This window comes from Heteronotia binoei, chromosome 4 (genome assembly GCF_032191835.1).
Source record: "Heteronotia binoei isolate CCM8104 ecotype False Entrance Well chromosome 4, APGP_CSIRO_Hbin_v1, whole genome shotgun sequence".
NCBI classification, from domain to species: Eukaryota; Metazoa; Chordata; class Lepidosauria; order Squamata; family Gekkonidae; genus Heteronotia; species Heteronotia binoei.
Genome location: NC_083226.1, coordinates 112,570,467 through 112,585,226, shown reverse-complemented (window position 1 = coordinate 112,585,226; position 14,760 = coordinate 112,570,467). Strand labels below are relative to the sequence as shown.

General features: G+C 39.9%; 1 protein-coding gene across 2 annotated transcripts; it reads left to right on the top strand.

Moving 5' to 3' along the window:
* Positions 1-1,397: 1,397 nt before the first annotated feature.
* Positions 1,398-11,641, top strand: MACIR (macrophage immunometabolism regulator). Of its 2 annotated transcripts, XM_060235629.1 has the most exons (3): positions 1,398-1,487; positions 9,041-9,161; positions 9,455-11,641. In XM_060235629.1, the coding sequence occupies exons 2-3, from the start codon at positions 9,087-9,089 to the stop codon at positions 10,097-10,099; spliced, it is 720 nt and encodes a 239-aa protein (XP_060091612.1). In that variant the 5' UTR covers positions 1,398-1,487; positions 9,041-9,086; the 3' UTR covers positions 10,100-11,641. The 2 variants fall into 2 exon arrangements, with proteins under 2 accessions (XP_060091612.1, XP_060091613.1); XM_060235630.1 differs by lacking the exon at positions 9,041-9,161 and having other exon boundaries at positions 1,401-1,487.
* Positions 11,642-14,760: the final 3,119 nt, after the last annotated feature.

Here is a 14,760-nt window from a genome sequence, read left to right as displayed (position 1 = left end):
GCCTTTCCCCATATACGCCTCTGAGGTCATTACGATCGGCTATGCAACACCTCCTGACCACCCCTAGCCCTAAGGACGTCTGACTTGCCTCAACCAGGGCCAGGGCCTTTTCAGCCCTGCCCACTGCCTAGTGGAATCAGCTCCCTATGAAGATCTGGGCCCTAGTGATGTCACTTCCGGGACACCTAACCCTAACCCTACCTGAGCTACTGCCATTTTGTAGGGCCTGCAAGACGGAGCTGTTCCACCGGGCCTATGGTTGAGGCAGTGGGCATCCTATTATTCCATCATTTGACCTCCCTTGTGATGACATGCTTTATTATAGTGCTATCTTATTGTTATTACCATCATTTAAGGTGGGCCTACAACTGGCTATTGATATGCTGTGCCCTGTCCGCCAGTGGTGCGTTTTATTGTTTTTTCTGTTAATTTTAATATGGTGTTTTAACTTTGATATGTAGGTTTTTTATTATTATATGCTGTGATCCGCCTTAAGCCTGTTTACGGGAAAAGGTGGAATATAAGCCTACTAAATAAATAAATAAAAAGCAGAATTAGTGCTTCACCAGGGCTGCAGCTTGCATTTATTGGGCTCTTGCCCATTTTTGGCTGATTTGTGGTAGCGCAGGATATGCAGTAGGATGTACAGTTGAAGTCATTCACCATGTGTTCAAGTCCATGTGGCTCTATTCAACCTCAAAGTTTGGATATCTCAGTGTGGATACATGAATTGACACCCTGAATCAAACGCAGAACTTGAGGCTACTTATAGTGGGTATTACGCCATGATTGTGAGTAGACACCAGCACAACATAGATATTAATAGTCGATGTTAAGAGTTAAGAGATGTTAAGAGTCTTGTTTTATATTTAGGAGGTAGGAAAGCTTTAAGATTCATTGCGTTGCATCATTCGTTATGCATTTTTATGTGGAAAATACTTTCCTGTAGAAAACACATGCAAGCTCCATGTAAGTCGTTATACATGATTATCCCACAATCTGTGTTATTAATATAGTATTGATTTTACATGAATGATTATTAATGCACATTTTAAAAAATGTCATAGGCGCTCTCTTCTTTTTGACTTGATGTGTAGGCTCAACGTCAGCCCAAGGTCCTTCTCCTCCCGTGCCGCCATAAGGGAGACAGTCGGAGAGATTCGACCTTATCGGGCGACAGCGCGTCTCCTCAAAACATTAAAGAAGTAGAGGCGACTCTCCGCAAGGCCACACCGGGAAGACAGGAAAGATAGCTTGAGTGAAGCGTCGGTGGGCGGGCCAGCCCGCCGCCGCGAGAGCCGCGCTAGAGGCCGTGGGAGCGCCTACTCCGCCTCGTCAGCCCCAATCCCCGCCCCAGCTCCGTGGAATAAGAGAGCTGGGAGGGGCCGGCAAGCCTCTTTCTCTCACTCTGTCTCTCCCTCCTCGGCGTCTCAGCGTTGCCGCCGGCCAGAACGCGGCCCGCAGGCCCCGGGCATCCTGGACAGCAGGTAGGGCAGCGCGAGGTGATGTAGAGGCTGCAAGCTGGGGGTTGGGCTCGGGAAGGCCGCGACAGGCGGATCCGCAGTTAGGCGTTTGGCGTAGAGCTGGCTGCAGGGAGGACTCCAGTTGCTGCAGGGGGTGGGGGCTCGGCTCAGCAGAGGTAGAGATGGAAGGAGATGGCAGCGGAGGATGGTTGAGTTGTGATGCATCATGTGCATGCCTCTGCGCGCTTGGAAAAGGAAGTGCGTGCATGTAAACAGACGGGGTGTATGTTGGCCTGAGACACCATCCATGATGATGGAAGGGAGCCTTGCTGAGAGCTTCCGTGGGTTGTAGCTTTTAGTTCGTATATGGCTGCGTGGACCACGTTTAGACGTTCAAGCTTGTTGTAGTTTTTTATGTCTATAAATACACGCATGTATATTTCTATATGCATGTCTGCATAAGATCCATACAGTGAAAGTACCCATAAGGCTACAAAGAGGTGCATGCGGTCACACACACTTGGATGTAAATCATGTACATTTCCTTAATATATTTAACAATCTCCTGTGTGCATGTTGTTGAGGAGTGTGTAAATTTATGTATTATAATATGTACTCTTGGCTTTTGAGCAGAACAAACTGTTCAAACATAAGACACAGTTATTTAAGTGTAATTTTTACTCCATGCCTGTGCCATACAGTAGCCCTTCCGTAGTCATGTAATACTGTATGCCCTGTCTTATTGAGGATTTCCTTAATATCTTATATGCAGCATATTTTGTTATGCATATATAAGATGCTTGTGTCTAGTATTATGTTTTTCATGATACAAGATATACACAGTGTAGAAATGTAGGAGCAGAAATGCCATTGCTTTGTAGTGATTAGTTGAACACCTTTTTATTTCAGTGCTGCTTGTTTGCTATGTTATGTTTAGTGTCAGTAACCTATAAAGTAGCATGTAGTATTTCTTGCAGTGATAGAAAACTGAAAATAGCATTATCCCTTTATATAGCATTAAGCTATATAATCTAATCATAGTTAAATAATTTGACACATTCTTCTGTCACGCTGAAAGAAGTGCTAAAACTAAACAATTTTAAAAATTTGTTTTGCAAATGAATTATAGGAATCTTGAGCCTTTCTAGTGATTTACGGCTGTATACTGTATGCCTAGTAGATGACTTAAATGCCTCTGTCATCAGTCAGAGTATTAAAGGTGTGCCAAGGAATAGTGCTGAGGTGTAGTTTGTGTGAGTGCATCAAGGACTCTCTGTGGTACTGCTGCCTTGGCTCCTTGTCCATATAAGGAAGTAGCACTATGGAGAGCTCTTGATAGTCTCCGATTCCTCCTGCCAGTCAGCCTCGGATCACTTACTTGCCCTGCATATGGATCTTGATCTTCACCCAGATCTCTTGTATACATTCCAACAAAATTCCCCTTCTTTTATGTGTTTCTTACTAAGATGACGCAATGATGAGGCATGGCAGAGTGAGGAATTTTATGGCCAGAAGAAAGTACAGATGGCATCTAGATTTTGAAATGAGGAGTTCTGATCCCTTCAAGAAGTAGCATTATGCCTAGGATTGCTCAAGTACTAAACTTTTAAATCATATCAAGTATTTTTCAGTAGAGCAGCATGTTGAATTCAAACTACTTTGTGAACCCAGATTTATCTGACTTCTAATGGTTTAGAAGTAAAATATTTCTGCATCATGGCCCACTGTGATGACAAAAACTGACTTCCCTTTTGTTTTGATTGTTGCTTACAGGTGGTTTTCTAAAGATGATCAAATCCAAGGCCTGATCCCAGAATGTGTGTTTAATAAATTTATGACAGTGGTGCGTAATATACCCTGTAAAGCGGTCTTCTATGACACTTAGTCTTTTATGTTAATGTATCATAGTGTTTATATAGAAAGGGTTATGCCAGTGTGATAAACCATAAGTAGATGCCCAACATGAACTTAATGAAATCAACATTGTTTTAAATTGTTTTAAACTATTTTAAAATTATCTAATTGGTATTAATTGTTAAAACTTTAATTGTTTATTTACTGTTTTATTGTTTTAGTTTGACTGTTGTGAGCCACCCTGAGCCTGCTTCGGCAGGGAGGGCAGGATATAAATCTGAGAAATAAATAAATAAATAAATTTCTAGATTATATATGAGGCATGTTGGGATAGGCTTATATATTGTCAGAAAGGCAATCTGAGTTTCTACTAGAAAAGCTAATACACACAGAAAAGACATTTTCCCCCCTCTCTGTGTGTTTATTTATTAACAATATTTCTTTTGTTATAGAAGTCAGGATTTCTAGGTGAGATTTGTAACACAGTATATGAAATTATTTCTGCATATATAATTACAAGTAAAATCTCCTAACCAGACATATGAGTGTGGTTCTGAATGGCACATCCCACAAAGGACAAGAATATGCATATATTACGTAAATGCTTTCAGCCATTGGATTTGAATACAGAAGTATACTGCAAACATAATGATTAGGAAACATCTGTTGCTAGGGGAAGCAGTGGCTGGAGTCAGATACCAGAGAGTGGGATTTGATTATTCAAAATGAACTAGTCTTAATTATCACCTGCTTAAAAAAATAAAAAAAAGATTTTGTGTATATTCTACATGACTAGTAGATTTCTCTTATTAGCATTAGCATTTTTTATAAGCCTAAGAGATCTTAGGGCAGTGTGTACAAGCTTCAGAATATAGAGTGTGCTGTCTGATGTAAACCCTTGTCTCCATGAACAAGGAATTCCAGCAATCCCCGTCTTTGCTCTTGGCTATCTTGACTCATTTGTAGGTCACAGTGTTTTTTTGCATCAGAGATGATAACAGCTTTGCTATTCTTTGAGACTTTGGTTTTCCAAGTATATTCCACATAATGATAATTTATCAGGGATTCTGCCATGAGAAGATTGATGAAGACAGAAAACCTGGCCCCCATGCAACTGTCTTAGGGTCTTAAAGAATTGGTGATTGCCCTGCTCACCATTGGCTCACCATTGTTGTTGCTGACAGCACAGCCAGGTTGGGGTGTGTGTTGGAGAGGAACATGATGGGGCAGTTCATAGCAGGTGAAATTTCAGTCTCTCTTTTGTCCTGATTATCCATGCCCTGTAAACACCTTGGGAGAAAGTTCATAGGCAAGACAACTATTTCTATTGTATAGGCTGTCACAAAGGAGGCAAAATTGTTGCTCTTACCTTGGTGCTGCTTGCGATAGACCCAGGGTGTTATGGATAGCCTTTCTGCCCCTGTTCTCACCCATCCAACCAACATCAGCTATCTTTTACACATGTGCAGTCTGCTCAAAATATGTATATTTATGTACATGCAAAACTTAACTCCTTAATAGTATGCAAATAGGTAGTGCACTGTTGCACACAAAAATAACCTCTTTGTTCTTCCATACAAACCTGTGTAACAAATATGAAACCAAACACCATACACTACTCATTATTCTTGCATTCCCCAACCCCAATTATTCATTTGGCTGTTGTTCCCTTTAGGCAAGCTATATGGTAGCCTTGAGTTGTGCTTTTAGGAGAAAGGCAGAAGTATTTAAACAAAAAATTGCTAAAATTACTATATGCTTTTTTTAAAAAAAAATAATGCTTGAACATTTTAATGTGGAAAGGTTTGGTGAGGGTAACTTTCTGATGTTCTTGCTTCCTTTATGGAATGCTGGTTGATATAAAGAATAAATATTGAAGCAGACTAGATGTGAAACCAGATATATACCTGCATTTGTCAGTTGTTGTTCCAAAGCCCTATATATAGAAAGGCAGATCTGTGCATCACACTGAAAGCCAGGGTATCTGATTTTTTAATCAAATGAACAAATATAAATTTTTTTTAATAGGGTTAAGGGGTTCCACAGCAGAAAAAAAGTGATATAGTAGGCTCCCGTAAGGCAGGAATTATACGTGATGTGGGCCAGGGAGAAAGTGCAAGATGTGCCACCACTGTAGTGATGTTGCAAATTCTGGACCAGAAAATCTGCAGCATGTATTTAAACATGATTGGATTAGCTCTTTGCATATTACATATAAATGTACATTACATATACATTGGGACTGATTTTTTTAAAAAAATCTGAAAAGTGATGACGTATCTCTGGATAAAACAGGTTAAGCAGGGGTTCCTGATCCTGCCAGAGATTGTTGATTCTCCTTCCACTCTGTGGTTTGTCTCATGAATGTATAAACAAATTGTATTGACATCTTGCTTCATTTTAATGATGAGACCTTCAAAGTACATCCTGCCCTACAAATTTTAGCCTTGTTTATGAAATATCATGTGAGTGACTGCGTGCTTATTTTAACTTCAGCTTCTGAAATAAGAGTGTACACTTTATTAAAAAGTAACTAATCTGTGTTGTGATATGGATAAAATTCCTTTAGCATTTATTAGTGCTCTAAATGTTGCTCTCCTTACTGATAAGTCTCCATTCATGGCCTACTTCTTTTGTTTCATTTGGCATATCCCCAGCAATGGTTATTGGCCCTCCTCTGTGGTTCTAGTGTTGGTTGTTTTATGTATTTTTATTGAATGATCGAATTTTGTTTTTAATTGTTTATATGTTTTATTGTGCTGCACTGGGGACCCTGATCAGATAGAAAGGTGGCATTAAAACGTTTTAAATAAGTAAATTAATACCTCACCTTTAACTTTGGCTGACTTCTTGAGATATGGCGTTTGCCCCCAGCTTTTCAGTTTGAAGCTGCACTTTGGATTTATTATTATTATTTTTTATGCAGGACAGGTATCATTTGGATCTACATTAATATCTGATTTCTCACCTAATTACTTTTGACTGTCTCATGAGTCTCCCTGGTCTGGTCCTCATACTTGCATTTAGAGTTATTGTACTGAATTCAGGTTCTTTAATCATTACTTTGATAACATTTCCAATTGCATATTTCATATAAATAAAAATCTGGAAACTTTCAAAAATCTTTAAGTTCAGGTCAAAAGTAAATCATAAAACAGAACTTCCACATTAAGACTGACCATTGTGTTAATGCTATAAACTAATGAGGCTTGGCACAACCAGTGGAATGGCTTTAATGATTCTTTCAAGTTGGCTATAACAGTGCTTATAAAATTAGCTTCAATGAGACTAGAGCCTCCTGTCTACAATAACTTCATTGGGTTTATTGCAGGGACCATTTTAGCGATAGATTTCAGCTCTGCTGCCCACGTGGGCTGTGCTTCTAGTCCCATAAAAAAGACCAGTTTCATTATTGGTATAAAATGTGTATGTTTGATTATGACACATGTTAAAATACTTTTTCAGGGTTCATCTCACCCATCTCCATTTCAACAATGCTTCACATCACATTGCGTGTATTTTTTGGTTTTGATGTGAGATTTGTCTCTTTTGGTAACTGCCTAAAAAAGAGACAATTGGATTATTGTATATTATCTTACTGGTATATAGTTTCTACTTTTAGTTAGAAAATTTATTTTATAAAAGGGAAAATGATAGATTCTGTTACTATATACATAAGCTGACATTTTTATCTCCTTTTTTGGAATCCTGCTCCTAAATGTATTTTTTTAAAAATCACCCCTACTGATTTTTTGTTGTTCTTTGTGTGGCTGTGAAACATACTATAAAATGACTTATTTAGGTGGGTAGTCATGTTGGTCTGAAGCACCAGAACAAAGTTTGAGTCTGGTGGCACATTTAAGACCAACAGAGTTTTATTCTGGATATAAACTTTTGGGTGTATGTGCACACAAGTTTATGCCCAGAATAAAACTCTGTTGGTCTTAAATGTGCCCCTGGTCTCAAAATTTGTTCTACAAAATGACTGGAAAATGTTTTGAAAGCTGTGTTCCCCTCCACTCCCCATAGGTTGTTTTTGATGCAGTAGATTCAATGCAGATATAATATTAGCACCTACATAGTGCTTTCAGCATTCAAAGAGCCCCACATACATTATTTCAGTAATCCTTACTGTAAGGTAGGCCAGTAGTATCTCCATGTTACAGAGAGTTGAAAGCCAAGAATGGTTTTCCAAAGACACTTCGTGAGTTTGTGGTTCAGGTGAGATAGAGTCATAACTCTAAATTTTACAAGGTGAAATGTCTTCCCACTCATGTGGCCCATTCACTTGACATTTTTCAGAAACTGGATAGATGAGGGCCATATTGATAATTTGGTTGTGGTTTAACTCTTTTCAGAGCCTTCCACATTAAATACAAATATAGGGTGGCATTTTGTCAGCTTATTTGTAGAGGATTTTGTGAGGCTGTTGTAGCAGGAAAATAACGGAGCTCCACACTTTGCTGGTATGAAACGATTTTACTCTGGCACCAAAGCAGAACATAGCCAGCATAAGCCCCAAAATGACTAAGTTAAAGTTATTTTCATACAAGCCGTTTTTATTCACACACAAAACAAGTAGCCAAGCCTCCAGCCTTATCTACTCAACATTCCCCCACCCCCTTGCTTTCCTTCCAGTATTTTCCCATTCCTTGTCCCTCTGCGTTATCAGTTTAGCAAGAAGCTTCTCAGAGGGGCCTGTTTTATCTACTTTTACAACCTTGAATTCACACCCATTTGGGCTGTGTGGCCTCTAACGGTTACTTTAAACGTTGCATCAGACATTCTCTTCTGAAGGCAAAAAACATATTTTCATTTATTATTATAGGGGTATTCATTAATTATTCAGGGGTCGCTCTTCACTGTACTGTCTTTGTGATTGTTCTCAACCAAACTTCAAAAGGATTATATATTGTGGTCCATATACAGATGAGTATCTAGGCTTCCTGCAGCAATACCACTAAAAGCAGAAAAAATAGAAGAGTTTAATTAAATTCCTGGTAGGATTGTGCTCTTGGAATCTAATTTGTTCCAATGAGACTTGAACAGGAGATGTGCAAGGTCAGTTTCAGTGGAAGCTGTTTGCAGTAAGCACTATGCAGAAGCAAGCTACAGTGGCTGTCTGCAAAACTAGTTTCTTTCTCTCTTTTTTGCTGTCTTAAAAAACTATTTAGCCAATCTATCTTCAGTGAAATTCAGATATTTGCCAGTTTATCAGAATGTAATAAAAAACTAAGAAGGAAGTCTTTGAAAAAGAAAAATGTATACCCATGGGGAGATGCTGAATAAGAAGCAAAAGACTGGCTTACAAAAAGAGTAAGGGTGGATGCTAGATGCTTAGGACAGGACGGTGTTACATTCTAGGTTGGAGGCTTGTTGGTGATACCTATCACCACCACATTTATTTCCCTTCTGTGGTGGAGGAAGCAAGAAAGCGAAGCCTTGCTGCCTACTAGAAAGAAAACTTGGCTAGCTATAGTTTGTGGACACCTGTTGCTACTCAACAGTAAAAGGAAAAAAATGTGGGACTTTTCGGATAACTTTTTATGTCAGTCTTGTTGTATGGCATGAACCTGTAAATGCATGTGCAAATTCTTGCCGTTGAGTATGTGATGAGTATGCGAAGGCCGAATTACTTTTGACTGTCTCATGCACTAGCCTGGATTATTAGTCTTGTAAAATTGAAAGTTCCTAAACTGTTTCCTGGTTCTTATATATTTCAGACTTTAAAGGCTGTCTTGAACAGAATGATTCCTCTCATCTGTTAGTATGGTTCCATTCCTAGGCAGGATCTGCAGATGGAGTTTACTCTATTGTATGAAATTTGCACTGGTGCACTGTTCTGTGACTGTTGCCTTCATAATTACTGGTATAAAGATAAGTCACTGTTCTTCCTGTTTTATTAATAGGAAACTATGCCTATGACATAAAGTACTATGAGTAGTATTGGACTTGAATTCAAGCCCAGTTATGTCTATTAGACCACATTCCATTACTCTGGCCAAGACATCATCTGCTTCAGAAGATCTAAAACTATCAGACCTCAGGGTCAAGTTGGGAATTAAAATCCAAGGGAAACTGTGATATATCCTTCTATGTATTTGTCACACTAATAAAGCTTGTTTTTGTATTTCCAGGGTAGCAGACTCAAATTTAAAATGGAAGTTGACATTAACAGAGAGTCCAGGTCTATCTTAGCTACTCTCCCTTTGCCTATCGCTGAGGTGGGTGCCTCAGGCAAGGTAGACTCAGAAAAACCTCGTTGTTCCAGCACTCCATGTTCACCGATGCGGCAGACTGTTTCAGGCTATCAGATTCTCCATATGGATTCTAACTATTTGGTTGGTTTCACAACTGGGGAGGAGCTGTTGAAGTTAGCCCAGAAGTGCACCGTAGGCGAGGAGAACAAAGTTGAAGTGGTGCCTACTTTACGCTCCAAACAGCTTGATTCAGGACTGTCCCGTTCCTCACGGGTGTGTAAAGCCAGAAGCAGATATTACCAGCCTTATGAAATCCCAGCCATCAATGGTCGGAGAAGGCGACGAATGCCTAGCTCAGGGGATAAATGCACCAAGCCACTACCTTATGAACCCTACAAGGCTTTTCATGGTCCTTTGCCTCTTTGCCTTTTTAAGGGTAAAAGGGCTCACTCCAAATCTCTAGACTACCTCAATTTAGACAGAATGAACATCAAGGAACCAGCTGACACAGAAGTGCTTCAGTATCAGCTCCAACACCTGACCCTAAGAGGGGACCGTATGTTTGCTAGGAACAACACATGAAGATAAATTATCCTTGGTTCTTTGTGGCATCAAAATTCTCTGTACAATGTGGACAGACTTGCACATGGTACTTAGTTCTCATCAGCAGACCATAATTTCAATGAATAAGATTATGAAGATGGTGCGGAGGGGGGAAAGTCATATGGAAGGAACTACTGGACAATCCTGACTGCAGATGTCTTTATAAGTCTATAATGAAACAGAAGGTTTTGCACAAGGTTAACTGAGATCCATGGTGATGTAACACTCAGAAACTGATGTACTGCGTGATTTGTTCCTAACTAGGCTTGCTGCAAGAAATTACTCATGGATAAGCACTGAAATACTCTCTTCTTAATGTTAAACATATGTATGTATGCAACAACTTTTTGCATTGTAGAAAAGGAAATGTTGAGTAGAACCATGTGTTCTTTAAAATAACCCAGTTTACATTTCTTGTAACTGGATTTGCACTGGGAATGAAATTAATCACTGATAAAATTAAGCCTGAGAGCTTTGTACTTGTATTATTGGAGCTGACTTTTTAAAAGTGTAGCTGAATTCGTTTTCATATTTCAAATTGATTTCAATGTAAATTTAAAAAAAAAAAATCAAAGGAAAATGAAAAATTACTTGGAAAGCAAACATTGTTTGATAAATTTAGTACCTTCATTTTAAAAAAAAGTCTTAATACTTGCCTTGGAATCTTTGCATTGTATATGTATATATATCGTAAAAGTCTGCATCTGAATCTGCAGAATATGAAAGGAATTTTAGATTCTAGTGCTACTGTATTGCATAGTAATGACAGTAGGTCTTACCAGACCACATTTTTAGCACTATACTGGGTCATTCCAGTTTATTTATAGCACTGAATACTACTTTTTAAATCTAGAGTGTCGACTTTGATTTAACAAAAGCTTCGACCATTTCTATACTAGATTATAATTTATGTCAATTGCACTGGTTTGAAATGTTGTTTCTAGAAATCATCTCCAAACAAGCCCTAATTTAGCTATTCTGACTTCAACATTTAAAATAATATGTACTTTTAAAATCTCTTTAAAATTTGCAGGTTGTTCCTGAAATAATGTGCAACCATGTTATATTTTTGGTCCATAAGTTACTTAGATGTAAAGGCTTAAAAATGATTTTGTTTGGAAGGGGGGTGGGGTTTCAAGTATCTGTAAACCCAATCATTTGTTGATCATTCCTGAATTTTCTGAATGGAAAGACTGGGTGGTTTGTTTTTCTTGAGAGGGAATGCACATGCGTTGGAAATCATCTCATCTTTCCTACTTTTTCCCACTCACAGCATAGAATCTGTGGATAGGTTTTGTTTAAATTTAAGATGCTAGTAATTTTTACAGCAAGCTGCACTATTCAATTGTAGTGACGAATGATTTCTTAAACTGCTTGACATAGCATCTAGCGTGACCTAAGGGATACTGTCCAATGCCAAAGAGAGGGGTTTTACACTTCATGATAAGACATTATTTATTGATTTACCCTTTGGAACGACACTGTTGGCTATGAAATAAAAGGGTGATGTGCATACCTCTATATGGTCTTGTTGTGTTTTACTGTTCTGCATGATGGATAGTGAATCCTGCTAAAGTGTAACATTTTGTAGGCCTCTTTATAAATTCTATAGGACTTGAAGCAACCTTTTCTGTGGTTGACAATAACACTTTTTCCCCATTGCTGTAATTGCAGAAATTGTTATTAGCTGTATTTGTATACAGCCCAGTTTGAACTGCAGTATGATCTCATACATGGGAATTACTGTATGAAGAGGGTAAGCAAACAGCTTGCATATGCAAACTTGTTCTTCATATTCTGTGGATAAATGTGTATGTGTGGCTGGCTCCTTGTCCTTTCTTTTTCAATGTAAATTATACATTCACATCCCATGGGCTTTTAAAACTTCTTTAAACAATTATTTTTTAGCATATTAGATTATTGTCATTTTGACTGTATAAAAAGCTTAGATGATCCCTGCAAATTCCATTGTTAGAAACTTATTCTTCTATTATTAGTTGGCTGTTTGAAATAGAGGGACAAGAAAGAACCCTTTCTTATGTTATTGGTTATTGAAATGGAGGCTGAATAATAATGCATTGTAAAAGCAAGATTTCGATGTGGAAGTCTGAATATAACGCTCCTCTGTAGGTGGTGAATGATGTATTGATGTTGCAAAATAATCTTATTACAGTTGTGTAAGAGAATCTGCTTACCTGAGAATTCTTGTTAACTAGATATTGGTCCCAATACTCTAAAGTGGCTCAGGGCACATGATTTCTCAAGCTAAGGTTCAGCATCAGCAGTCTCAAGCTGCAAGCATCTGCCTGGCATGCCACCACTTTGAAATTTGGCTTGAAGGAACTCGTGTAATAATCCATATAGATCACAGAGTGGTCATATGTAAACATTCAAGTGGTTCAAGCCCATACCACTCCGCAGACAAGCCAGTTCAGGGCAGGTGAACCTGTACGCAGCAAGGGCAGAGGTTATGTTCCGGCCAACTGGTGGAACAACCAGCGCTGGGATTTTTGAATCTTCATCAGGAGGTATTCTGAAGATCAAAGATGCCATGCAGCTTGCTTTGGAAACATTTACCCTGGCAACTGCTACCTGTTCAAGATGTACATACAAGTAACAAATTGTAAATCACAACATCTCAAGCAAATGAAGATTTCACTGCTAAACTGAAATCCACATTCTGACATATTTTAACCCTGGATTTCCCACAGACGTGTTTATTTTCTATGCATTTGAAAATTCCCCAAGGCAATTCACAAACCAATAGAATGTATTATAAAATACAATTGGTAACAACATAGTTCAAATAGAATAAAATGGATCTTAAACTTGTTTATCTTTGGACCCAGTTTTGGCTCTGTTACTGCACCTGATCAGTGCATATTCTTAAATCAAGTGGAAAAGGGACACATTAGCTACCTCATTGTCTTCTTTAGCTTTTGCCTAACCTTGCAATCAAACCAATTTCAGTTTTTGAGAGAGCATTTTGAATTACTACTTTTCCACAGGGCATGCAAGGCAGAGATGCTCCTCCAGGCATTTGGTTGAGGGCAGGATAGAATAGTATATGATCTGGCACTCTCACCCCCTCATCCCCCATAGCCCTCCCCCCCAAATGGCTTCTGAATACTAAATCCTTTCCCACCATCTTGAAATTGTTTATATGCTACTGCCATTATTGTTTATATGCTACTGCCATTTTAATCCTTGGTTTTAATTTATATTTTATTTATTGCTCTAGTTTTCATGTTAACAGCTCTGAGCCCTGCTTGCAGGGAAGGGCAGCCTAAGAAATCCAATTTATAAATAAATATCTGTTGGGACCTGGCAGAACATTGAAACTAAGAGATGGAGGGGCCATGCCAGATGTTAACCTTCCACTCGCTCCCACTTTCAAGGAGCAGGTAGTTTCAACAGCTAGAAACGTTGTTGTTCCTGATTATAAGGGCTTCCATCTTGGAAGTGCACTGCAACAAACATAACCAGAGAATGCTCCTTGTGCCAGAAGAAAGCTCCTTGCACTGGGAGAAAGCTCTGCTGTTTATTTATTTATTTATATTGGGATTTATACCCCGCCCTTCGCACCGAAGTGTCTCAGGGCGGCTTACAACATGATAATACAAATACTACAATTTAAAACACTTACAAGTAAAATTAAAACCATAAATTAATAAAAGCAAGATAGATAAAAACCGGCGGCCTACAGATGCATTTTGTTCCATCCAAAAGATTTCCTTGTCAGTCAGTATTATAGGCCTGCCGGAAGAGGGCTGTCTTACAGGCCCTGCGGAACTGCCCTAGGTCCCGCAGGGCCCGCACCTCCTCCGGCAGCTGGTTCCACCAATAAGGTGCCGTTACTGAGAAGGCCCGATCCCTGGTGGATTTTAGACGGGCCTCCTTTGGCCCGGGGACTATCAACAGGTTTTGTGAACCCGAGCGTAGTACTCTCTGGGGAACGTGTGGGGAAAGACGGTCCCTAAGGTAGACAGGTCCTAGGCCATATAGGGCTTTAAAGGTAATAACCAACACCTTGTACCGGACTCGGAATATTACTGGCAGCCAGTGCAGATCCCGGAGCCCCGGCCGAATGTGCTCCCGTCTTGGGAGCCCTAATAACAGCCGGGCAGCAGCGTTCTGCACCAACTGCAGTTTCCGGGTCCGGCACAAGGGTAGCCCCATGTAGAGGGCATTACAGTAGTCTAACCTCGAGGTGACCGTAGCATGAATCACTGTTGCCAGGTCGTCACGTTCCAGGAAGGGGGCCAACTGCTTCGCCCGCCGAAGGTGAAAAAACGCGGACTTGGCAGTGGCTGCTATCTGGGCCTCCATTGTCAGTGAAGGCTCCAACAGCACCCCCAGGCTCTTAACCCTGCCCGACACTGTTAGTGGCGCGCCGTCAAAAACTGGCAGGGGGATTTCCCTTCCCGGGCCGCAGCGACCAAGGCACAGGACCTCTGTCTTCGCCGGATTCAGCTTCAGCCCGCTCAGCCTAAACCACCTAGCCACTGCCTGTAACGCTCGGTCCAAATTTTCTGGGGCGCAGGCGGGCCGGCCATCCATAGGCAGATAGAGCTGGGTGTCATCAGCATATTGGTGACACCCGAGCCCGTACCTTCGGGCAATCTGGGCAAGGGGGCGCA